The 27,438-nt window shown below is 44.6% G+C and overlaps 1 protein-coding gene across 1 annotated transcript in view; it reads right to left on the bottom strand.

The window, feature by feature from the left end:
* CPZ (carboxypeptidase Z) overlaps positions 1-13,181 on the bottom strand; it is a 36,316-nt gene extending 23,135 nt beyond the window's left edge. Inside the window, exons 1-2 of the mRNA XM_075091968.1 lie at positions 12,967-13,181; positions 340-363 (exon numbers count right to left, since the gene is read on the bottom strand). Coding sequence (XP_074948069.1) covers positions 340-363; positions 12,967-13,054 — 112 coding nt within the window. The 5' untranslated portion in view covers positions 13,055-13,181. The remainder of the gene's footprint in view (positions 1-339; positions 364-12,966) is intronic.
* Between the last annotated feature and the right edge of the window lie 14,257 nt (positions 13,182-27,438).

Raw genomic sequence — 27,438 nt, 5'->3', positions numbered from 1 at the left:
ACTAATACATTTTAAGAAGTTAAGAGGTCTTAGGAGGAATAAATGTTGTTAATACCCTCAACCCACTCAGAGGTGAAAAGAGAGTAATAGAGATGTGTTTTCATAAAATTGCTATTACAGTAATGGGCCTACATTTGAGCTTCCTTCCCTTGCTAATGTCTCTGGCTGGTAACAAATACCATTGTCACAGCAGCAAAGTCCTACCTTGTGTGAAAGAGCTTGTTTCTCTAGGAACAACACCTACCATAGCACCAACATTAGAAAACTTTTCAGGAAATAATGAAGAAATACTTAAGGTTTTGAGATTCTCCAAGGACAGCGAGCAAAGTCACATCATACCTTTCTGTACAGTTTGGCATTGACCTGCAAATAAAGAGATAAAAAAAAAGCATAATGGGGCAAGTATCCATGGTACCTCCCTCATGTTAGGAATTGTCCACTCTGGGAGCCCTACAGAGGCTTCTGCAGCTCTATGTCCTGAGGTCCAGCCATACAGGGACAAGCACATATTCCCAACAGGCGCTCACTACATGGCAACGACCCAAGGGTACTGAGGGAGCTGGCAGAGGAGCTCACCAAGCCACTCTCCATCATTTGTCAGCAGTCCTGGTCAACCGGGGAAGTCCCAGATGACTGGAAACTAGTGAGTGTGATGCCCCTCTACCAGAAGGGTCGGAAGGAGGATCTGGGGAACCACAGGCCTGTCATGAAAGGTCATGGAGCAGATCATCCTGAAGGCCATTACGCGGCATTTGAGGGACAACCAGGGGATCGGGCTCAGCCAGCATGGGTTTATGAAAGGGAGGTCCTGCCTCACTAACCTGGTCCACTTCTATGATAAGGTGATCCACTTAGTGGATGAGGGGAAGGCTGTGGACGTTGTCTGCCTGGACTTTAGTAAGGCCTTTGACACTGTCTCCCACAGCATTCTCCTGGAGAAGCTGGCTGCTCACGGCTTGGACAGGTGCACTCTGCGCTGGGTTAAAAACTGGCTGGACGGCCGAGCCCAGAGAGTGGTGGTGAATGGAGTCACATCCAGCTGGCGGCCGGTCATGAGTGGTGTTCCCCAGGGCTCAGTGTTGGGGCCGGTCCTGTTCAATATCTTCACTGATGATCTGGATGAGGGGATTGAGGGCACCCTCAGTAAGTTTGCAGACGACAGCAAATTGGGTGGAAGTGTCTCTCTGCTGGAGGGCAGGAAGGCCCTACAGAGGGACCTGGACAGGTGGGATCGTTGGGCCGGAGCCAACGGTATGAGATTCAAAACGGCCAAGTGCCAGGTCCTGCGCTTGGGTCACAACAACCCCATGCAACGCTACAGGCTTGGGGAGGAGTGGCTGGAGAGCTGCCTGGAGGCAGCTCAGATGGCCAAGAAGGCCAACAGCATCCTGGCTTGTATCAGGAATAGTGTGGCCAGCAGGAGCAGGGAGGGGATCGTGCCCCTGTACTCGGCACTGGTGAGGCCGCACCTCGAGTACTGTGTGCAGTTTTGGGCCCCTCAGCACAAGAAGGACATCGAGGTGCTGGAGCGTGTCCAGAGAAGGGCAATGAAGTCGGTGAAGGGTCTAGAGAACAAGTCTTATGAGGAGCGGCTGAGGGAATTGGGGTGGTTTAGCCTGGAGAAGAGGAGGCTGAGGGGAGACCTCATCACTCTGTACAACTACCTGAAAGGAGGTTGTAGCGAGGTGGGGGTTGGGCTCTTCTCCCTAGTAACAAGCAATAAGATGAGAGGAAATGGCCTCAAGCTGCATCAGGGGAAGTTTAGGTTGGACATTAAAAAAATCTTCTTCATCGAAAGGGTTGTGAAACATCGGAACAGGCTGCCCAGGGAGGTGGTTGAGTCTCCATCCTTAGGGGTATTTAAAAGAAGGGTAGACGTGGTTTAGTGGTGGACTTGGCAGTGGTAGGTTGGTGGCTGGACTCGATGATCTTAAGGGTCTTTTCCAACCTTTACGATTCTATGATTCTATGATATATGCACCGAGAAAAACACACTACAAGCAAACACAACCAGCCCCAAAAGCATCATCCCGTTACCCTTTCTGGCTAATCAGGATGGAAAAGAAGTACAGGTGGATTACTCTAGTAGCTCAGCTTAGGAACACCGGAACCCCAGTAGCTAGGCTCAGCTTACCCAGTAGCTGCCTCCTGGATCCACTGATACCCCAGTTGTGTCATGCACTGACACACATGCTGGTCTCTCTGGTAGCTGGCCCAGACCTAGGTTCTCACTGGTAGCCAAGCTCCAGACACTGTGGTCTTCCCAATAGCTGGCTTGGACCTCCTGGTTCCTCCGTAGCCAACTCCAAGACTCTCCAGTCTATTCAGCATCCAGCCCAGGATCACAGCCACTCAAACACCCAGGTCCCAGATCTTTTGTCCTGTCCACTGCTAGTCCAGCTGGGTGTCTGCTAGCAATTGCACACACTGATGTACACACACAAGGCATGTGCACTCTGGTCCCTCCAGCTGCCGCACCCCAGACACACAAGCACCTGTGACCCATGGTCTCACAGCAGGGGCTGGCATGTGGACCCCCATACACCCCCATCCACACACACAAAAAAAGAGACCTTCACCCAGGCAAAGAGTTGGCAATGGAGTTTAAGAAGAAGACAGGACAGATGGTAGGGATCAGGGGCAGGGCATGGCCAGAGAAGCACACTGACCAGCCAGTCTTTAATTCACTTCAAAAAGGGAGGACTTGACAAAATATCTGAAGTGTGGTTGTGTAAGAAATCAGGCCTATGTTTGAAAAAGACGTTGAGCTGCCCAGCCCTCACAACCTGACAAGATTTCTAGACGTGCTTAAAAACTGTAAGTTGGTTGCCTAGGAAATTTCAGTAATGAAAATGTAGGTCTTTAGTAATCTGGTCTGGTCTAAAAGTCCATGTCAGTCCTTTTATACATACCAACATGCCTTACAGATCTTCCCCTAACAAATGTATTGGTCCCACATAATGCTGTGCATAGCTTTCTTGTAAAGCAATTAAACCATTGGTGGATATGAGGGAACATATTTCTTCCCCATCCTACTTCATCCTATCTCTAGCAGCAGCATTTTATAATCCTTTTAATAACATCTTAAAACTAATTATTTCCCTCCCCAACTACTCTCATGGGAAAGCTTTTCCAAAAGCTCACTGCTCTAATGGCTAGAAATTGCCTTTTAATTTCCTGCCTAAAAGTATTTGTGGCCAGTTTGTGCGGTGTTGTGCCAGCATTGTCCTTTAGCTTAAATAGCTCTCTGTGCTCCCTGGTGCATGTCTTCATTGTTTGCAGAGGGCAATCAGATCCCCTTAGCTTTCGATTCACTAGGTTAAATAAATGAAGCTCTTGATTTTGAAGGAACATGGTTTGATGACCCAGGAGAGGCCTCTTTTGCTCCTGTAGCCAATGATTCTATATTACCCTTCACCAATAGCGGCAACTAAACAAAAATATTGCTACCAAGGTATCGGAGCTGTTTTCACCAGGAGCTAAGCCACTATGTGCAAGCTTTTTAAACACCAACGGCTCTGCTTTCCTGGTGATGTATTCAGGATCTAGCTATGTTGCTATTTCTTCTGACTCTCACTGTGGGGGACAGGCATCCAGCTTCTCACTCAGTGAATTAAACATTTGTCCTCATAAGAGGACAAATGTTTTCTTTTTTCCTACTAAGGAAAGTTTAAACTTCTACTCCTGGCATATTTGTTTAAATGTAATCATCTGCATATGTGTTGCTAATGAGTTCATCATTCTTTAGCCAAAATAAAATAATTACAATGAGAACAAACTTAACCTTGGAATTTTATCTTGGAGGGAGACATTTAACTGGAAATGACTCTGGTTCTATATTATGAATTGTCATTGATCCACATTACCTCATAAAATAAATGAGAGATCAGAACCAGCTGAAACAGCCCATCTCCAACACCAGCAAGTCCTAGTAAGCAGCAAGCTGGAAAAGATTATATCCATACAAACTCCTTTCCTGGCTTGGTACATTATGCTAATAGCAATAAACAATACCTGGTTCATCAACAGAGCCTTCTGTTACAGGATTTCAGTGTTTCCCTTAGTTAGGCACAATCCCCCTAGTGAGTTAGTTATTAAGATCAAGGCATTTCTAAAAAAGCTTCATTTCAGCCAGATACTGCATGCAGCTTTACACCTGGGAATAATCAAGGAATAGCGTTTTGTACAATGCTAGCTGGGAAAGAGAAAGGAGTGATTGCTTGTTAGTAAGAGCTCCAGCAATTAATCCTGCTGATAAAATTGGATGTCACTTCCTGAATCTGGAGAGTCTTATATCGCAATGCCATCACACTCACAGTTTGTGAAGCCTTGGGCACAAGTCTGGAGCCAACCGTATGTTCCATGCAGAGGGGAAAACTTGGTGTGGATGGGACTGGCTTGAGTTCAGCCATGTCCCAATGAGCAGAGTGACACGATCTCTGGTTATCACCAGGGTCATTAGCAATGAACCTCCTTCATTGAAGGGTGGCTAAAAAATTTGACACTTTTTTCTCCTCAGCTGTTTTGTAGCTATTATTTTAGACTAGAAGGTCACGTGTGCTGAAAGTTCTTCATGGGTTCATCTGGGGAGTACGAATGGTCTTTCCACAACTGCTCACATTTCCCTAAAGGTAAGAGCCATTCCCCCTTTGCTGGCTCGGTGACCAAGCTAAAACGTCCTTTTTGTTTGTCTCTCCAACATGCACTGATCAAATAACAAAACTGAGGCACACACAACCTTCCAGACTGCTATTACTGTGCAGGAGTGCTATAGCCATCAGTCAGTTTGATACGTGGCACAAACACATTCTCACTGGTGCCTCAGTATTCTGCTTATTCAGCTGGAGCAAAAAGGTATTCTAGCAACATGCTGGAACAAGCAGAGGAAACCAAAGGGAAAATGTGGCAGGCAGGGTCTGGGCATGGTGCTGCTCCTTCCCCCTGCTCTGGCTCTCAGAGCAGCAGCAGTCTTGCTGTGTTTAGCAGATGCCTCCTTCTGCCCAGCTGGCCAGAAGGAGAGGTGTCAGGAAGCAATAGATAGCTGATGGAAGAAACATGTGAAATTTTGCTAAGTCATATACTGTAGCTGGGTTCACAAGAGGACTGGATCATTTTGCAAGCAGGAGTAGATGTTAGCCCAGGAGAGGTAATGGCAACTCTGGTTTCAGACTGGTACCTGGCTTCTACACTTTCCTATTTTTACAGTACTTACAGGGAGAGGCAATCTATTAAGCAACATGGCTATTACTTGTTAACAAAGATGCTGACTGGAGGACAGATTTATTTTTTAGATGAGGAACCCAAATCCATATAAACCTTTCCCATGGCAACTGAAGCTGTTCATCTCAGTATGTGATAAGCAGGGGTGATTCTTCAGCAAAGGACAAAGCTTTTCCACTACTTTTGGCCTAGGATGCCCATCACAAGATCAGAGCTACCAAAACTCAGTCATTGACTAGCAGAAAAGCTGACTCCTTTCTCCTGGGTCCTAAACCTGGATCTAAACCTCACATTCTTGCAGCATACTGTGCTGTTTTCTCCCCATGTCTCTCTGCCAGAGACATCTATGCAGCTTCTTCTGCCATCTCAGAGGCCAGCTCTGCCCAAACTGCAGCACCTCTCCCCTGACAGCCCCCTGCAAGCTGCCACGTGAGCCATACCTCAGCCATGGCTCTGTCATGTAAACACCCAGGAGTACAACAGCTTGAGCTTTCAGGTTATCAGGAGTTAATATACATAAAAGCAAAAAAGAAAAGCTCTGGCTTATACTAGACCTTGCTTTATAGCAAGTCTTAAATGTCCATGTGTGAGGATGTGGTGTTTGGACTTCTCCTATGTTTCCTAACGCCAATGCTTGCATATGTTTTGGAGGGTGCGGCTCTGCAAGGGCCAAAGATAATTCTCAAGTGTGTGTACTTATATAAATAAGTGTGGATACACGTAACCGGGCCAGAGTGTGCCTGCCTGGAGAGCAGGCTGCAGTCTCCAAGGCCAGCTCCCAGGCTGCAGCTCCACACTCTGCTACTGGTGCCCTGCACCCGTGGGTCTGGGTCTCTGCATGTAGAAATGACCAGCAAATCCCAATCCCCACCCCTTATAGCTCATTGTGTTGAAGCTCCAGCAATGCTAGCTAGAAGAGTTCAGTCACTCCCTTTCTCTTTTTCACGAAAGGAATGACAGGCAATGACACACAGATTTTCTCAGGTCTCCAGATTAACTTGGCAGCCTTCAATCACTGCTTCTTGTGTGCTTGAAAGAGCCTAAACCTCTTCAAGTTTTTGAACAGAAGCTTCCCTGGGCTCAGAGGAAGACAGTGCCGCCTCCTCTCATAGTCCCATCTGCGGACAGGTTGGTACAGAGAGACCTTTTTCTTCCTGACCCAGAACAACCTTTTCAATTTTTTAATGTTTATTTTTGTACTCTAGCTATTCCACCAGAGCTACAAAAGTCCTTTCAGTAGCAAAGCCTCTATTTAAGATTATGGATAAAATAACTTATTGAAGAAGAGAAAAGCCATTTCAAGCTTTCTGAGCCCTCTCTCTAATATACACTTCTGGTTTTAATTTGCAAAGGCAAGCTTGAAAATCTACAATGCAGCACATACATATTTTACTGCCAAGCTTACATTTTTTCCTCTTGATGATTCAGCACTGAAAGAAGCAAGCTGCTATGATTAACCCTAACTCAGACAATAGAGCTCAACAGCTACTTCCAGTGCCATGGCTTGGCCCATTGCCTTTTCAAGAGCAAAGCCAACAGGAGACTTGGGTGCTTGAGGCTGTGGAATAAGACCAAGGGCCAGTCTTAAACTCAAAATATCTAAATCATTCAGTGAGGCTTGCACAATTGCATTGTTATGACTAACAGATCGAACACTATAAGATAATTTATCTTATACAGACCACACACCCCCTACCAGCTTTCTGGGTTTCTTACAATTCTGTTTTAAACTGAAAGGCATATGTGTTCATTTTGGTCTGTTTATAGTCAAAACCTCTGCGTTTCCAAACAATGCATTTCAGTTATATCATACTAGAAACCTTGTGGTTCTACACAGTTCATCGAGCCAGTCGTTGCAATGATAATCTGCCTTGTCACACTAAGGAGACAAAATCAGCACAAATATGCAAACACTGCTGGGCTGTACCATTCTGCAAAACACTGCAACAACATCTACAAATGGCAAAGCACAGCCTGCCTCCAGAGCCAGCTACAGCACAAGGACAAGAGCAGGACAGGATCCATTACAGAATACTATAATGGATCAGAATTGCCAGGGGGAGGGTGCAGGAGGAGTGGAGAAGTAAGGGGACTAGTAGCAGAGGAATGAGGCAGTGGAGTAGCTTGGCTAGGGGGGAAATCGTTAGGCAGAAAGCACAGGAGAGAAGATAGCTACATATCTAAGGCATACAGGCAGGGGCAGAAGTGGAGAAGATCCTCAGCTAGAGAAGGAATTCCAGGAAAACTGGAGGAGAGAGGAGTGACTGCAAAAAGAAGCCCACATGGTTAACTTCTTTTTCTGGATACATCAAAGCTTTTGAGTAGAGGACTGAATTCCTGTTACTAATCTCCCACTCCAGCAATTGCTGTAACTGCCCCAGGAGAGTGATGTGTTTGCAAACAGGCAGAAGCGGTATGCAGGAGTCCGACATGCAGGCAGTGAGGAGGCCTCTTTTAGCCCTGCTCCCTCACATAAAGAAGCCTGAAAGCACCTGAAAGAGATTAATGCTTAATCTGCCTTCACTTTGCAGAGCAAGATCACAGCAGGAAGATGCAGGCCAGCATTGTTATTAATCACCCTTCTTTCTAACTCACCTGCTGCCCAGCATTCGGTTAAACACCCATTTTATTGAATTACTGAAGGTGTTCCCACAGCAATGACACTGCAGTTGGCTCTTCAGGGCTGTTTCTCTCACAGGACTGGTCTGGGGCCAGTGAGAAGATGCTGAGGCTTTCCCATAGGTGATGGAAGTTCACAGAACCTGCAGACCACGGGTCAAAATCTGTGCAGATGCCCACCAAGACCTGCCACTTGGCAATGGCTCAAAGTGGCCAGTAATTTTCCCTTGTTTCTAATTGTCCAGATGCATGTCAGAGGGCTGCAGCTGTAGGAGCCTAAAAGAACTGATGAAGAGTATTTCTGTCTGCCTGTCTGTCCCCATTGCCTGTCTTGGTGCCCCTAGTGACAGGATCTCTAGTGTCACCCCAGTTGTGTCTCTGGCCAGTAAGTGCTGCTCCAGAGAGTCATCCCAGCTGAAAACCCTGAACAGAAGCATAATCCCCAAACCAAAAAACACTAAATGCACTTTTTTGCCCTCAGCTGAGGTCTTTTCCAAGTTGTGAGGGAAAAATTACTGATTGAGAAAACAAAACGCAATGAAGACAGCAACAACAAAATGGCCCTGCAGTTGCCAAATTGGCTGAAGACTTGCCGGGCTGCCCATGTGGCTGGGCTGCTGCTGAACTTGCATTTGCTGTTCAGCAAGCACCAAGATGATCTAGAGAGATACAGAGATCATCTCTCAGTGTCTGGTCAGTGAAGGAAGGAGAAATCAGCGCAGATCTGGGGGATGCAGGTATTCAAACAACATCTGGGGTGAGAAGGTGGAACAGGTCAGAAAATCTCTACAACTAACATCTAAAGGATCAAATTTTTGTCAGTGTGACTGGAGAAGGGTGAAAACACTTATTAGGCTTGTAATCTGGAGCTGTGATGCCTCCATAGCTTTACTTTGTGACCATACACGCCCTATAGCGCAGTTCCCACTGTCTAAGGAAGCAGCACTCTCTAAGTGCTTTGGTCAACAGCTTACCACAGAGTCAGAAGCTTACCTTTGGGTTGGTTCAACTGTGTTGAATGCCATGGTACAGAAGATCATGTCTGAGAAATTGAGGTTTTTATCTTTGGTGCTACCACTCTTCCAAAACCTTTGCCAGAACACCATTCCATCCTCTTCAAACACAGTGTATGCAGCCCCCTAGCATAGCTCTGTCTTTTCATTAGTTTAGATGTATAAGAACTATTGTAAATAACATCACATCTAGTTCTTTTGTAGGTAGTTGAGTTTTAGCTAAATGTGGTATTTTTATGTTGCAAAAGATTTACAGTTAATTCAACAACCTTGACTTAAATCTATGCTTTAAACTCATATTGCCTTCTAGATAAGGGTATCCTGTTATAACCCTGTAAAACTGAAATAGTGCCAGTTAAACCAATGGAGTTACAACAGGATAAACAAATGGGTTGAAATTTCAGGTTTATTTCTGCAATGGGCAGAGCAACCCTAAGTCCATTAAACTCCATTGATCTGTGACAGCTGCACCCAACTGGGAGGGTGTCTCTGTCCAGACAAGATTCAGCAGTCATAAAAGCCCAGCAAAGAGACTCCAGCAAAGGATGAGGGACCCAGCTGGCACCGCTGGCCCTGGGGCAGAGGAGCAGATCCCAGTGTACTGCCAGGACACCCAGCGCAGCCAGACGCATGACAGCAGCAGTAGCTGGAGAAGCTCTGCCTGCATGTGGGCACAAAGACACGGGTTTCACCAGGAAACAAGCATTAGAGATGTCCACGGCAGGTGAACTAGAATGCGCAGGTCCCACAAAAACAGGGCCACCGTGAAGCTTATGGAAGGAAATGGCTTTCCCTTCTTCCCTTAGCAAAAACCAAAGCACACTACAGAGATGAGAACAGCAGAGGAGGAGAGAGGAAAGGTATAGCATCTGTACGTGAAGCCACTTTTTCTGTCAGTCTGACTTTCCAGAAGACAGTCTTACCCAGTGTCATAGCTTAGAGAGGAGCCAGTGCTACAAAATCTGTTCTGGGCTCCAGAAGAAATACAATACCTGTCCCCTGCCTCCCATCCTGGTGGTTTTTCTCTCCCAGCTCTCTTCCTTATACCTCCCCACACCCTCCCATCTCCAGTGGTTAATCTCAGAGACCCTCAGGATGCAGCAATGTCTGGCCTAGGAGCAGAGTGAGCCAGGGTGATGGGAAACACCAAGGTGCTTGGGAGTGGAGGCCACCCACAGGTGACGAGCTGCCAGCCAGGGCTAGCCCAGGAGCAGCACTCCAGCTGCTCTCCCACCTCCACTGCTTCAGGTCAAACAGCTCCGGTCCTGAGCAGACCCCTGACGGGCTATCCCATGTACGGGACGGGGAGCGGGGCTGGCAAAGGCTCAGGCATCCCCTTCACGTCTGAACTCGGTGCAAGCCCGGTGCGCCCCCGAAGCCGCCTGCACAAGCCGAGGAGCCACACGGTGGCACCACCGCCGGCGGCGGAGCCCGCGCCGCTCGGGTGCTGCCGCCCAGCTCAGCCGGTGAGCCCCGGGGGTTCGCACACGCACTTCGGCACCTCCGCCCTAAGAGTCCTCAGTAAAGCGCGCTCTGAACACAAGCGCCCGGGAAAGGTTTTATCACTGTTATTTTGCAGCCTTAGCCCAATGCCTGGCAGCATCTTGATGGCAAAACTGGCCCCGTTTGCAAGGGAATTCACCTGCTTCTACTATTTCAAGGCATGTGACTTCAGCCTGCTTCTGCTTTGTTGTTATTTTTCTTGTCAGTGATGGTGAAGTACTGCATTTGGCTAAATACCACTGGAATACATCAGTCAGCAGCAGACTGATATACCTGCAGGCTGCACAACTCTGATAATCAAACAGCAACCCGTGCTGTTAGCTGCCTCCACCAAAGGCTGCCCATCTTTCAGGGAAAGCACGCTGAGCTGTACTTTTCTCACCCAAACTAGAGGCTATGAGGCCAGTAAAACTCATCAGGGTCTGGAAGTGCTGCCTCGCAATGGGGCAACGTAGCATCTAAGCACTAGTGGAGACAGTGGCTTACCGGCTCCCCCAGGATACAGGGCACAGCTAGGGAGAAGGGATCTGCCCTCTCTCAGTGCCATGGTTCCCAGCTGCTCCTCAGAAAACTCCCCACAGCATGTGTGATGACTGTGCCATATTGTGGGGCTGGCTGACAGTAGTAATCTCCTTATTTTACTAAACAGAGAAGCACAAAGCATTTTGTAAGGGTCTCGGTATTGTTAGCCATGTTTCATTTTGGTTTCTTATTTAAAAAGAAAAATGAGTCACAGCAAATATCACTGAGAAGGCCAGGCAGCTGGCAGAAAGAAGCTCCAGCCTTGCTGGGACTCAGGCAGTGGCACTGGTTCCTGCTGCCCTTCTCTCCCGCACAAGCAGCTCCAGGCTGGTCTTTCTCAGCAGGGCACCACAGGTCTGACCACTGAGGTCCAGAGATCTGCATGAGGGATCACAAAACAGGGGAGAAGCTCCCACTGCTACAGCAGAAGACATAACGTACTGCCCTGGATGTTGAGGGGAGGTCCCTGCAAGGTCTATTTGTGAACATGTGCAGCACTGCAGTCCCCTTTATTTTCGTGTGGCCTGACATGACCTCATCGCCGCTTTAGAGAAGGAAGACTGTAAAGAAATCTAGCAAGTCTCTCAAAGTCCAAGCTGCTACTTTATTCCCTGGTCCAACACCCCTCCAGTGTGAAGTGTGCCCCTTCCTCATGTCGCACACCAGATAGTGGCATTGGCAGCTCACTTTCCCTACCATTAGCCACCCCTATAGGGTCTTATTCCAGTCCCACCACATGCAAGGTATATTTCCATTGCCTGCCTTTCCTCAACCCTCCCCTAAAGACAGCGAGTTGCCAAAACACACAAAACATTCTGCCACAGGAGAGTTACCCCTCAATGATCCCTACATTTGTGGTCGCTAGGAGTAATACCCCATGGCAAAACTTTGATCAGCTGGAACTGGAGCAGAATCATACCTCACAGAGAAAGGTCATGCTGCAAACCACGCAGCCTTTTCCTGTAATTCACTGTAAATAGTCTACAACACTTCTTTTTGTGCAGCTTTATCCAAAAATAAAATCCCTTTAGGCTGCGGTAGACCTCCCTTTGATGTTCGTGGGAACAGCACTCTCAAATTATATGCAGTACATGGCACATGGACTGCATCGTGTAGCAGTTCAATGCCAGTGATAGTCTACAGCTTATGTTTAAGTACTGAAATATAGCTGCACTTCCTCGGGTAACATTAAGGTCAGTTTCAGGTTAACTTATCCCTTCCTCTATTCCCATAAAATAAATGTCTTTCTGAATCACCTGGAGTTTACAACCTCTGTAAATAGTTTTCCTGGAATAGACCTTGTCACTACACTGGAATTCAACTCTCCACTGTCCCCACATAGATGAACTCAGATTTCAAGTCCACTTTATCAAAAGTACTTTAAAAAGATACTGTTAATGTTTTTTGTTAGTCAACTGGTTACTGCACCAAAAGCTTTCAATTCATTCAGCAGCGTGTTCCTATCTAACCTTTATTCTCATGGGTAAATCTGCTTTTCCAGCCAATCAACTAATACAAATTCCATATTGCTTATAGCAAGCTAAAACACACCCTACAGCTATCAGATCTTAATAAATCTTTTCATACTTTGGACTTGAAATAATTGACCTAAAGCTGAATGTAAGGAGATGTTTTTTTTCTCAAGCAGAAAAGCACACAGGTTGAAAGTTCATCTTGCAATCTGACTACCACATTCCTAGAAGGCAAGGCCAGAAATGGGGCAAATCCTCCGCATTCCCCACGACAGTGAGGGGGATCCTAGTGACTGGGAACTCTGTAAATTGACAGAGACACATCTACACATGGTCTTAAAAGATGGTGATGGAGAAACATTATATTCCCTTACATCACAGACTTGGTTTTCTATTGCAGAGCCAGACTGCTGCCTGCCTTTCCATTCATGCTTCCCAAGCACAACCCCAGTTTCATCACTGGTAATCTGCAGATTTCCAAAGAGCTGATCCCCTTGTCTCTAGGAGAGGGGGACAGCTCCTACCTCCCTCACCTCAAAGCTGGAGCTCTTTACTCTGCTGATGTCCAGGAGGAGGAGGGAGAGAAGAAGGGAGACTTTTGGGGTGGTTAGCCTTACCTAGGGTCTCCTGGCCGGTTTCACAGCGGGGCGCTGGCTCGGTGGCCCTAAGCAGCCCACCAAGAAGGAGCAGGAGCCTCAGGACCATGCTGGAGCCCCTTGCACAGGCAGCACAATGATGTGGCACTTGCTGCCTGATGGAGCGGCTCCTCTGCTGGGAGCCTCAGCGAGGCTCTGGCTCTCCAAGCTGCAGAGGAAATCAGTGCACTGCAAGGGCATGCCCACGTCCCACAGTATAAGCAGTCCAGGCGTCAGATTTCAGCTAGCATTTGAGCTTGGAAAGCAAAAGACTTTGAGACAGAGAGGGAGGAGGAATAAGCTCCCCCTCCCTTCTGCTTCCCAACCGTCTCTCTCTTGCAGCCTGGTTTACAATTTCATAAACACTTTGAGCAAAAGGGGGTCCCTGCAGGGGTTTGCCTGCCTGCTCCTCAGCCACGGGGCCGATGCCTTTGGTCTTCATGCAGCAGTTTTCTTAAGGGACATGGGAGTTTCATTAAAACATGTCTTTCTGAAGCTGAGAGCAACTGCCTGGAGAGAGCAGGGGAAAAGAGGCAGAGAAAAGCAAACAATCGAAAGCAATTTTCCTCCCAGAGACTGGTATTTCACAACCCACTGAACTGCAAGTTTAAAACACAACATGACAGTGAAGGGACGTTAATCTGCATCCCCTCCAGCACAGAAAGAATGGGAACCCACAAAATAGCCACCAGGATTCCCCTCCTCATGCTCCTCCTGGGAATTTTACTTAAGGTAAGAACCAGTTTACAGAAGCAAACTTGGGGTGTTGTCAGTCTTTTCTGTCTATTCTTAAAAAAAAAAACAAAACAAAAAAACCTCACAAAAATGTGGGTAAGATCCCAGAACAGCAATACAGGCTTTAACTGGATGGTAAATCTATATTAAATTTATCTTAAATTGATTGTTTTTTGAAGTTATTTTGTTTGATTTTGGTTTTTTTCCAGAGAAATACACACTGTATATTTTTATCTTTATGCAACAGGTATGGTGGAGAAGCTTGTCTTAAACAGGACGTGAACTCCTCATTTCTTATCTACATATCAAAAAATATCCTACATCACAGGAAAAGGAATTTTTCTTCAAAAATCTAGACTAAAACAGACCAAAGCATCCTATGTTCCTTTGAGGACAGGTACCTGCTTACACATGAAAGCAGAGGATCTGTCCTTGCAGTTGGAGCACACTGGCTTCTATTGATCACTGTCAGAGACATCAGTAGGGAGTTACGGTGCTATATGATAATGTAATCAAATAAACCTACAGGGAGACACACCAAAGAGGCAGGGCAGGAGAAAGTTGTATGTGTCTCGAAAAGCAATTGATGTCTTGTCGTATTTGGAACAGGTTACACTGCTAGATGGGTTGGGAAGCTCAGCAGTAAAGTACGCCCTCCGCGGCCAGCCTCTGCAAGGGAGGGTGGCTTTTGCCTCCAAGATTTCCTACTCTATCCAGAGACAACAGAGCCTGTCTTGGGAGTAAACAGCACCAAAGCCCATCAGGATTCAAAGAACAAACTTCTAAAGGCAAGAATATTCTTTAGCTGCCTTTTTTTCCTGCCCTGATCACACAACAGCATGTCTGGACCCTCAAAAAAAAAAAAAGGGAAAAAAAAGATAGTACCAACACAGCTCTGAAAGTCCAAGCGCAGGAGAATTCACCTTCTGCCCAGCTCCCTGGTGGCCTGCAGTCAGCTGCTCTGAATACCAAACTGCCACGTTCATACCTGATGTGCTCAGGGACAGCCAAGGGTGCGTCTGAGCCCAAGGTTTGCTGTGTGCCTGGGCCGTGCATTTTGTGCTAAAGGGAAAGAATGAGGCTGCCCAGATCTACCCAAGTGATGTGGCTAAATTCCTTACAGCAAAACAGGATGTGGAGATTATACCTGCAAACAGAAGCTGACCCCAGTCTTGGAAATGCTGATGTCTTTCCTGTAATTTTCTGCAGCCCTTAAGAGTATGGAGTGACATCTCTCCCATACATCCCAATTCTTTTTGGGGTGAGCTCTGCTGCAGAACTAATCCTTCAGTAGCTGTACTCCTGTCAGCTTTCCCCTTTTCTGCCTTTTTCTTGTTGGCATTTTGTTTTGTTTCTGACTGATATTTCTCACTCGATTTCCCATCCTGCAGCCTAGGCATTATATCCTCGTTAGTGTCTCCACTGCACTTCAGGCCACCGGCCCCAGTTTAGATGCAGCGTACTTTAGGACCACATATTTTAAAATACCAAATGTAAGTCCACTTTACCAGGACCCCCCAAAACATTTTGCAAACCACTGACACCTGCTTTCACCACTACTGGTAGCCCTACTCCAATGCTCCACATTCATACTATGCTCCATACTTTATCTCTATACTAATGAGAGAAAGTCTCATCACACTGGGAATCTCATTTGGTGTCATTTGGGACTGTCTATTCATTATTTCCCTGAATTAAATGCTTGCAGTACACATTTTTTGTTCTCAAGATTATTGTATCCATCTAATATTATTTGTAGCTTGTCTATGCATTGATATCCACAAACACACCCCAGTTCAGCCAGCCTTTGGGCCATCGTATCATATTCATCAGGATCAAATGGCAGTATTTCCTCTGCCTTTCATAAGGGTGTTCAACCTAGTGATTACCTTGGATGATCTCTGAAACAAAAAGAACATTGTGTCTCATCTTCATAGCAATACGCTCAGCCTAATTAGCCTTGCCAAGGGTCAGGACATCTTGGTCTCAGTGCAGGCTTTCCAGGACCAGAGCTACTGCCTTACACACAGCTGCAACGTGGTCCCTCACTCCCGCTGGTCACCCTGAGTTTCTTTATGACACTGTCTAGCGCTACAGAGTGGCTTTAAGGGGCCACCATCTCAGATGACAGGAGCAGAGCTCTACCCACTTCCAGGTAGAAGTGCTTCCAGGGATATATCCTGCCCCACACCATAACCATGCACACAGGGCTGCCTAGGAGACCTTTAAAGCTCTTGTATTTCTGTTTTGATTTTTCTTGACTTCCTTACAGGATCAAGAGGAAGTATTGGGCAGGAGAGACAGAGGCTTTTGGCATTGTTGTCAGAGATTACCCGTACGTGAGGTTTGAACATCTAGGTTTGTTCCAGACATGAGAATGGAAGAACTGGCCTTGTTCAGGGTTAGCTCATCCCCTGCAACACCTGGGGTATGATGTGCTGTATGGCTCCTATACACACCATACTGCCGAGTAAACTCTGCACAGGTATGCACAATGAAGGAACACTTGGTTCAGTAAGTTATCTGGTTAAGAACTATTCGGTATGGCAGAATAAACAAGTAACTAGGGAAGTAATAAATTAAACATACAGACACTAGGGAATTAACAAGCAGTTGAGGAAGGAGGTGCTAACATGGACCGAACAGGCTGGGAACTGACTGCTGGGCTGTTAAAGCAACGATTTTGGTGTAGCCTTGCAGAGTGCCAGCCTGAACTTTGCCACTGATAAGAGACGTGAAATGTGATTATCATTAATATTATGGGATATTAAAAGTGACTTCAGGGACCGTGCAAAACTTACATGGCCTGCTTAGGGGAAGGAGCAAAGGGAAGGACCAGAGTGGATCAGCAAGACACAAGAGTAGGAAAATCGGAGAGGAGGGGGATAAAGGGAACGGCTGCATGAGGCAGACTGCTGGGCAGTGTGCTCATCTGAGTCCTGTGCCTGGTCCCTGCAATCTAGTATATTTTCATATTAAATTGCTTCTTAACTTTTTGTTCCCTCCTATGTAATCTCCCTCTCTGACCTAGGTGTGAGTGCTGAAAGGTCGAAGTGCCAGCAACCAGAGAGAACGAGGTGTAAGCTGCAAGGTCGAAGTGTCAGCAGCTGGAGAGACCTGGATGTGTTCATAGTTCCTGTGTGAGTATAATCCTATGTCCATGTGTGTGCACGTGTACTTTGCTAGCAAACTTCAGTCTGGATTAGCAGGCAAGATTTGTGTCTGGAAAGACTCCAGGTCTGAATCACTGGCTGGATAAGGGGCCCCGGGCCCAGACATGGCCTGCAAGCTCGTACTGATATTTAAGGGATCTGTGAATGTGAGTGTACATGTGAACCTAGAGAGTGGGAGCTTGTATGTTTTCACTAGTGAACCTCAGTTCTGAACAGCCAGAGAGGGGCAACAGGACTGGGCTCTCTGCACTTATATTTATGTGAACGCTGTTGGGAAAGGCAGGGTTCTTCTGGCATCATACATGTGTGCGTGCATGCCACTGTGGGATTCATCCTCAATGCTGGTTGAACCTGCAATTGGGAACAGCAGTAGCTGCACCCACAGGTCTGGGACAGAGAGACCCCTGGGCATCAGAGCACACCCAGGAAGGGGAAATCCCCAGGTGCCAACTGCCTGGATCTGGCATCTGCAAACGTCACATCCTTAACAAGCTCCACTACACCAACTAAATAAAACCCTCAATAGCTGGCATCCAATAAACTCCAAACTTTGTTTCTCAGCTTCCACACACCTTTTACATTCAAGCAGGATGTGTATTTGGTGCAAAGATAAAAAATTTAGAGCATAAGTAGGGTAGAGGGGGGCCTAAGAATGACATTAAGGTAATTAGCAACAAAGGTAAATTTCACAGAATCACAGAATTTTTTTAGGTTGGAAAAGATCCTCAAGTCCAACCATTACCCTAGCACTGTCAAGTCCACCACTAAACCATGTCCTTAAGCACCACATCTACACATCTTTTAAGTACCTCCAGGAATGGTGACTCAACCACTTCCCTGGGCAGCTGGTTTCAATGCTTGACTAGTCTTTCAGTGAAGAAATTTTCCTTAATATCCAATCTAAACCTCCCCTGGTTATAAGTTTGTCACCGCTATATAAATGTTTCCATGGCTGCACGCCATAAGGCATAGAGAACAGAAGGTTTGGAAGGGTTAATTTACTCATACCTTAGATTGCCTGCTCTTTTCCTCCTTTCCAAGGGATTTGATCCCTGTCTTTACAGTGTGTCTTTCTGTGAAGCTCTGTCCATATCCCCCCTGTGCATAGGTGCTGCCTCTGTGTTTCCTTGTAGACCCACACCTTTCTGAGGGGGACAGTAGTTCAGCTACTGCTCCTCCCATCCATACAATATTTCCAGCCACCCTTGTTTGGCTATTTTTCAGCCTGTTATTAGTACTCTGTATATATCACTTGCCTTTCTTATATGTTTGTTCTGTGTTAACACTGACTGTATCAAACAGGTCTGCTAGCAGGTATTGCACAAGTGCATGACCAAAACCTAGAAAGTGTTAAAAGCAGCTAGGGAAAGGATGGCTGGGATTAGAAGGATTTCCCCACCTCTGACTTTTCAGTCCTGGGCTTCAGTAAATATTGTAGACTTTCCAGGGAGTTGACATCAAGTTCTGGCTTAGGCTTAAATATTCTGTGTTCACCCCAATTCTAAATGATTCTTAAAAATGAACAAACAAAACCCAGAGTGATGAGCAGCTGTAGCAGCACCAGCTGCATTTAATCATTTGCACTTGAATCACTACATTAAACTGTTAAACAATTTTACTAGCTCGTTTTTTTTACTAGCTCTTGTTGCTGACTACCTCTTTCCTGATCAGACCTTTCTGTTAGCCTACAGCAGCAATCCAGAAATCCTCAGACAGGACTAAACACAAAAACTGGCTTATGTCCTTGGCAGGTACTCAAAGTGGGATTAAATATAGTACATTTAACTTGCTTACATTCCCATGATTCTTGCTATTGTCAGAGAAATTTAGTAGGGGAATATATCAGACTCAGACTGGTTTTCATTACCTGGTTCTTTTTATTTTGACTCCGCTGGTAAGAGGTTGAACAATAAACAGAAGCAGCACCATCTAGGTAACTGTTTTCTGCAGGACACAAACAGACTGAAAGCAGACCAAAATGCTACTTCATGGCTTATAACTGTCTCCCCCACTAGGTGCTAGAGAAGCTGGCAGAATGGTGTACGGCAGCACACCACATCTGCTCCAGTACAAAGCCAGCAGGTGTAGTTTTAGGACTTTGCAATATTTTAAATGAATTAGGAGATATTTTCATTAGCACAGCAGACACCAACCCCCATCCTGCCCCTCCCCTTCCAGTTCCTGCAGAACAAGGCAAAGAGGATCTGCTTTCAGGACAGACGGGGAATGAATTGGCAACTTCCTGGAAAGCAACAGCAACTTTAAAAACAACCAACCAAACAACTATTCTACCTATCTTTGCAAGACTTTACCCCCCCCATGCCCTGATCGTGCCTCATGTGACAGCAGAGATTGAGAAAGGCCCATGAGGGCTTCTCTTTCAGCTTCTAGGAAAGAGGAAGACACTTTTGTTCTCTAAATAAATATTGCTAATCCAAGTTAATATACATGTGGAAAAGAGAAATGGCTGTTTCACTGTAAAGATACACAGACTATTCTGGGTTCTGCATTTGTTAAGAGGAGCAGATATTTTGGGATGTTCCTCTGTGCCTTCTGGGATCATCTCCATTATGCTTGGGGAATTTTTAACTTTCTCACAGATAATTTTTTCAGCAGTGCCTTTTTTGTCAAGTTTCAATTTCTTCCCCTTATGACCCACAAGATTAAACCAGCTTTAGAAACTGCCACGCATAAACCTCAAGCACCAGAAATGAGGTGGAAAGACTAAGAGTAGACAGTAGAGGAAGACCACACAAAGAAGAGTTTTCTTGTTTTCCTACGCTGTACCCTAAGAGTTTAAGCTAGAATAGATCATGGACTGCAACTTTCTACATATCTCAAATACTTCACAAATTCCCTGTAGCCTCTAGCAGTTATTTTAGATCACTATTGACCAAATCCATATTTGTACCAGTGCAGTAGGGGAGAAGTAGTGATGTTCTGGTAGACCTCTCCAGAGGGAACCAGTCCAGCCATGTTCCAAAAATTAGTTTTCCTCTTATGGCTCCAGAATTGGACGTAATTATTTTCTGTTTATTTCTGACACTTTGGTTTGTTTTGCCAAATTCTTTCACCCAGTTTTCCTAACACACCAGAAACAAAAGCAATTAATGAGTGAGTGGGGTTTCTCCCCTCCATTAATATTAGTCACAGATATTTCCTTCCTCCCTTATTAAATATAATATAAATAAATTTGCAGCTCTTGAAAAAAACTTAAATAATTTAAATTCAATACAAGTGTTGCCAGTGATAATTAAATTTCTTTTCACCTTCCGACTTGTCACAGTTTAACTAAGTCAATGACCCACAAAATTAGTTCCTTATATCTTCTTCACTTCCAGGTGATCCAGTGAACTGATCCTATCATAATGCAGAACAACGCAATTAAAGCAGGAGAAAGCCTTACCTTCCTAGAAAGATTCGACTGAACACATGCCTTTCTTTTAGCATACCCTTCATGTGATCTCTGTGCTCATTTGGGCTAATCAATAAGAAATGAAGCCACTCAGAAAGTTTCTTTTGATGACAGGAGAAAATGATGTCTAGTTAAAATTCAGCCATGATCAAAGGCACAAGTGATACAAAAAACTGGAAGGGAACATGGCGCCAGATGGTAGAATGAGACCACAAAGGGACAACAGTAATAAATATGATTCTATATCCAGGAGAACATGTGCAAAGTAACATGCACCAATTATCAAGCCTTGCTATAAGCACACAATATTATTTAAACTTAATCACTAAAAAGATAGAACTGACACAAGGACCTTGTTATCCTCTGAAAGGCTCCCTCTTATTGCTCCCACATGTAAAGTAGCAAAGCAAGATTACTGCTAATGCATTTTGTGGTCTTAGTTCAAGATGAGGCCAAAAGGTGACTTTGCCTGACTCCTATAAAGCAAGAAAAATAATACAAATAAGTCGGTGAATCATAGAACTGAATATATAACGGCTACAAGGAAAAATAAGCATGCTCAAAAAAAGATCTGTGCTGAGAACTAAAGGTCTTTCTTTTCTTCTGATCACAGATGGAGTATTAAAAATTAATGTGAGCTCTACCAGAAAAGAACTTGACAGTCCTATTTTGAGACTCATTTCACTTCATCTCTTTTCCCTGTCTCACAGAACATTAATGCCAAAACATTCAAAAGAAGTCCTCTAGGGCTTGCTTTGCGCATTCTCAGAGGTGCTGGGAAGCATTTTGAAAAAGTGACTTTGAGTACTTTAGTTTGTAGATACCTGATGGGGGAAACACTTAACGGACCCCAGTTCATTGCAAGCAGATCCTCCATACTTTCCAGGAAATCAAGCCCTCCAAGGTTGACACTCTCCAGAAAACTGGGTGCCAAATTCAAACAACAAGGACCAGTAGCTATTTTGGATGATATTGGCATGAGAGCTCTGAGGATTTCAACTTCACTTTCAGAAATAAACTCCCAAGTCAAATCAACATCCAAGCCTCACAATGTCAGGAGAAACAGGTTGTTAAACCAGTTAAAACTAGATATTTTTAAAGGTATTTAGGCACTTTAAAATTACATATCAATATACTGAGAGTCTTCATCCACCTAAATATCTGGGCTCTGATAATTTTTAAGTATCTTAAGATTTGTTTTCTATATCAAGGCTCCAACTCTGAAGAGTGGCACGGCCTAAATTTCCCCCTAAACAGAGAGTCTTTTAACAGATAAGGAATTTCAGTTCAGTTTTTATTTTCTTCTTTAATTCAAAGAATTTACAAACCATGAGAGGAAACTACAGAGACCAAATATAAAGCGACTGTAAGGTCCATTTTTTCCAGACAATCTTTGGAGGACATTATTTCTAGCCTGTGGTGTTCAGGTGAGCTCCACTTGCCACGCGCAGATTGAAGATGTGTCGAATTGCTCTCGAAGGACAAAGACCAAAGCTGATGGATAGGGACAGCAAAGGTGGAGACATCGGGTTGGAGACCATCCCTGGGATCATGCAGGATCCCATGCAGCCAGCATATTCAGCAGCACAATACCCAGCCCCACAGGGGCATCACAAACACCCTGCTTGATCTACAGAGAGCAAGCTGGCCTCAAAGCTGTTCTCCCAACTTTATTAAAGACTACAAGGGCACAACCCATGCCAGACCCATGTGCAGTGTCTCAGCTCCCCAAATTATTTGTAGTTTGTAACAATATCTTGGGGGGTGGCGGTGTCACTGCTTCAGGGCTGCCTCATGTGACTTGTTCCAGGGTTCAGCTAGAGAGCTAGAGTCCTGCACAGCACTGGTATGTGCCACCCTTCTGTCACATTGTTGTGCATCCAATGACATTAAAAACATGAGTGTTTTCATCTCAGGAAAAGCATTAACAAATTGGAAGGGATTTGGATAGAGGTAACTAATAGGATGGGGGCTTAAGCATTGACTCATCATGAGAAATAATTTGAGCTGCTGAATATGTTTTTTTCTTGGCCAAATAATGACTAATAGGGTATTCAGAAGTCTGAAGAAAATAAGTTGTATAGGACAGGCCAAGCCACATTTATGAAGTGTCAGGAGAACAAGAACAGAGCAGTCGGGAAGAGAAAAAGAAAGGCTATAGGATCTTAATTACTAGCCACAGGCTAAACTCTGGGAACAATACCAGCCATGGGCTAAACTCTGGGAACAGCTCCATCAAGCAGACAAATTCTTTCCCCTGCTTTTTGAAAAGAGACAGCATTTTGGATTAAAACCTATGCTAGTGTAAAGTCATCTAGTGCTACTGGTGTCATGACGTTGCTCTGGTTAAAGATCTGATCCCAAAATGCTAAGTTTTGTACAGATATAAGAAATACCTTATCATCCACATATCAAACTAATCTGTATGGGAGAGGTTTCTTCAGCCTACAAGGCTTCAGGACGAGACCCTTAGCAACCCAAAGGCTGTCATCGGTGGTCCTGGCCACACTATTAGCTCCCTGAGCTACTGCGATAGTAAACTCCCTATGACAACTGGGGATTGGTATATTTTAATTTCTCTCAACTGTTCATTTCACTGAGTTAACCTCTACTCTTTTACTATGATTAGGGAACAAAAAAGAACTAGTGGCTCATCAAAAACCTTAACTCTGCTTATCAAAATTTTGGTTAGTCAGGGCCTATCTTTAAACCACCTCTAAACAGGACACCTTCGGAGCAGAGATATCCAGCAAAATTCCTACAGGACATGATTTTTCCTACAGATTACTGTGCTAGGCACAACTCAATTGCTCCTTCTTTCTCCTTGAAGTAAACTACATTGCACCAGGAGGCAAATCCAGTCTCCAGCTTTCCTCTGTGAGGAAGTCAGGATGTCAAGAAACCTCGCTAGCTCAGAGCAAGCCATTTACATACTCCACCTTTTGTTGGACCTGTTTAGCTTCAAGTTGCCAAGCAACAGCTACCCTCAAGACTCATCAAATCAATGCAGCAGCAGTATGGGAAATTACAAGGCAAAAGGTCCTGGGATCCATTTATCTCTTTTTTTGCAGGTTCATATAATGTACAATTGAAAGTCAAAAAGTGACTGACACTCCAAGGGCTGAGCCTGAGAGCATCAGCACTGGAAGTAGAGGCTATGAGCTGCCAGGGCAAAACCAGACATTTAACCATTGCAGAACAAGCCTAGAGAAACACACTATGAAGCCATGTTGGGTAGGTTGTATTTCCATCCAATCTTCCCTTCATGAGGTTTCTTGGGACAGTAGGTGGGAAGTTTTCTTGATGCTCTAAAAGTAAGAATTTTATTTTTATGAGGAATTCATGCTGAACACCTTGATTCAGCCACAGATGGATATCTGGTAATTTTATCTGAAAGTGAAAAAGTGACAGTAGTTCTATTACTCGTCTGTGCCACTGACTGCAGAAATTGGTAGGCTGTAATCCCAAGGGACAAGATAGATTCAGTAAGATTCTTGGTTTGATTCCTTTGCCTGTTTTCTTTGTCAAGCACAAAAAAAAAAGTGAAAGGCACAGCTTTCTTTCTAGTTTATTTAATTTGCATTTTACAATCCTGCTCCAGCTGCACAAAATTAAAAGCTGAAAAGGCTGTCAGTGGAAAACTAATTAAAAAACAACAAAAATTCCCACAGAAAAAAAAAGTGAGAATGCCAGCACAATAGCCTGAAGGAATACATAAAGAAAGGGTCTGAATAGCCTGGCTTTCAGATGACATGAGAAACCAGAGGGCAGGTAAAGACTTTAAAAGGTGATGAAGTTGGAGGAAGTGTGGGGATTGACTGGGCTTTTAGCAGTTGCAAAGGGAGCCCAGGCTAGCAGAGATGCAAAGAGCAAATGCTGCTGTTTCTGGGTCTGTTCAGTTCTAAGCCCAGAGATGAAAATAACTGAGTAGATGGGAATTTATGAGTAATAAAAGTAAACATGATTTTTAAGAAGGAATGAACAAACCCTGGGTTTGAACCACCTTTCAGAACCACTATCAGACTGCCTCTGTGGGTCTAGAAGAAAGGAGTTTACAAGTGCCAAATTCCGTTGGCTGGAGTGATTGTAGATGCTCAGCAAGCCACAGGTATCCATCAGAGAGTGGACAGCAGGGATATATACAGAGAGACATGAGAAAGCTTAGGAGAAAACAGGGCTCAGAGGTGTAAGCCACTGTCAGAGGACTGGAGTGCAGCTTCCTCTTATAGTCATACCGTCTGCATTTTCAGTCTGTTTAATACCTTCATGTTATCATTTGAAGAAAAACTTCCACATCTTAGATTACATTTCCATTCAGTGTCGTTGATGTGTTTTGCTAGGATATACAAGAATCCAGGGATTAATTTTTCTGAATGTGATTAATTCGGTGAGTAGACTTCTTAACTGAGCTGGTCTTAAATGGTCTCTTGGAAAATTTCTGCAAATTCAGACTTGGACTCTACTGATGAAAACCTTCAAGTAAGATCTTGTCTCACCTCCGCCTGAAGTCAGTGAAGCCAGGATATTATCCTTTAACATATTTTCCCCTTCAGTTATGCCTCTGCCCACTAACAAAATGAGTGGGATGCAATACATAGATCAGGTATAAGCAGCTCTCAGAGGAGAAGCAGGAGCATCGTCTCCCTCCCTGTAATAAGGGCCCTACCCACTAAACTTCACCATCATGTATACGGGGTCTGTGCTGTCTCATACACAGCATCTCAAATTTTTCTTTATAGAGAGGGCACAGGACCCATTTCTACCTAGCTTCCAGCCTGGCCAGGATGACATTCTCCAAGGAGAAGAGATCCCATCCTGAGCTCACACACCCAGAGAAGACCATTGAAGCTCCATCTAGAAAAGCATAAAAGGGAGAAGTGACTTCATCACATGCAGCTGTGTTTTATGAGTAAAGGGTCTCTGTCACTCCTTTTTTTATGGTGCTGGTGTGGTCAGCTCCTCAGGACAGGAGGAGAAACATCTTGTTCTTATATCCTAAATAGCTTTCTCCTGGGCATTCAGCTCCACTGTTAACTCTGAGGCATCCCCAGCCATCATGAGAAGCGCAGTTTTTAAGTGGCTGAGAAAATTTGACCAAGAGATCAACAGATTCAGAACAAAAGTATTTGTCTTCCATTCCTAGGTATCTTCCAAACAGTGTTTCATGCAATTTGATCTTTTCTTGGCTGTGTGTTCTTTTATCAGTCTGTGCCTCAGGTCTCCTGACAGAAGCAGTTCTAGTACTTCCCTGGATTCCAACAAGGTAGTAAAAATAAAATGGTAATGAAGTATTCATACTACTGTGTGGGGACCCCAAAAGATATTTTAAATGCCTAAAGCAGGCTTCAGCAGCAGCAGCAAGAGTCTGATCTGCTGAAAAGCTGGATTTCAAGCTAGAAGCCAGTTTGAGCTATGCAACTGTAAGGAGCGATCAGCAGTCATTCATGAAACAAAGGTCATTTATCACCAATCAACATTTTGTTTAACCATGAATGAGGAAAAATATGAAACAGAAGATGTAAAACATGCTTAAAGATTCTCATGAAGATGCACACACAAACCTGACCTCCAGTCCCATGCCACAGAACAAGGGCACTGAGCCATTTATTTGGTTTCGATAAAACATTCTGAAAATGTGTGTCAGGACTGACAGCTGCAAGAAAAGAGAACAGAGTGGTTGGATATGTAAAGACAGGAATTATAAAAGTGAAAAGGAGGTGGTAAAAGCCACTTAAGGTCAGGCTTCACTGAAATACAATTAGAGTGCCAAGCCTTCACCTGAAAAAAAAATTTCAAACTGAGAAAATGAGTAAAGTAAAGCTACTCTAGGTCTGGGCATGAGGAGCAGGGGTCTTCTGGGAAAGTGCTTCAAGATTTCAATCCATTTAGTTTAGGAAAGGAAACTTGGAAATTTAAATATATGCTGGATAGTTTGCTCCAAATTTGCTGGATACAAACCTGCATATGCCATGTGCAAACAGCAGGATGCAGTGAAATTGATGAAACGAGCATAACAAATAACTTATGTCCCAAAGGGGATGCTTTGGGGTTATGTTTGGAGAGCCTTTAATGCCCACAGTGGGCTGCTCAGCATAGGCAATATGTGACAGTGGATTGGACTCAGAAATGAATATGCTTCAGAGTTACGGTTTATAACGGTTCGGAAGGCATCTGATTAAAAAAGTGGTGTGAGTGGACTGGAACGATTTGTAGTTCTCAACACTCAAAAATACCTTTAACAGTATGGACCCTATGACATTTAACATACATGCTTTGCAATATGTTTCATTTGCATAGAGAATGTATGAGAAGCCTGGCTGGGAGCAGCTCACGGTTCATGCATTGCTCACTTACAGAAAAGAGCAGAAGCATCTAGTTTGCATCAGGCACCCTTGTGTCCTGGCAAGGAAAACCTTCTGGTAAAGGAAGAAGACCCAAGGATATGCAGAAATGGGACCAGCCATTTGGCCTATGTTGCACCCGTAAGCACAAGGGAAAACAGCTCCAGCTCAGAGGAGAAGCTGGTTGCATATACTTTGCCAGGTGACATTTTGCTCTCCCAAGCTTCTGGCACTGAAAGATATTCATATATTTACAACCTTTCTTAAGGTCATCTCTGCTGTGTCTCCAGCTGAGACATTAAATATTAATTGGACCTTCTTTCCAAAAATAAAAAGCAGAACCTCCAATTTACTTGTGTAATTAACACCTCCCACAAACCAGGTGTCCTCCTGAACCAGACCGAACCAGCCATTTGCACTTCTCAATCCTGAAATATGCTATGTGCTTTTGAGAGAGACACAGAGCTGCTTGTTCATTCTGTGTGCACAAGTGCATATAATTATTTTGGGGAAAAAAGCCTTAAATACAACAGAAAATATGCTCTCCAGGTGATGTAGTTAAACCTTCCACTCATGCAGGATGGTTATGTTCAGTTTGGATTTTGTTGGTTTACCTTATTTTTTAAGCACTTTACCTAGATTAGTTTGAACATCTTGTCATAGCTTATTTTATTCAACAAGGCTTAATGCTGCTACATTTCTTGAAGAGCTCATATTTTAACCCCTAGTAGCAGAGAGGATGATCACTCTCTGGTCATATAAAAGCACTTACATTGAAGAACTTTGTTTC

This window comes from Phalacrocorax aristotelis, chromosome 4 (assembly GCF_949628215.1).
Source record: "Phalacrocorax aristotelis chromosome 4, bGulAri2.1, whole genome shotgun sequence".
Classification (NCBI taxonomy): Eukaryota; Metazoa; Chordata; class Aves; order Suliformes; family Phalacrocoracidae; genus Phalacrocorax; species Phalacrocorax aristotelis.
This window is presented reverse-complemented; position numbering and strand designations above follow the sequence as displayed.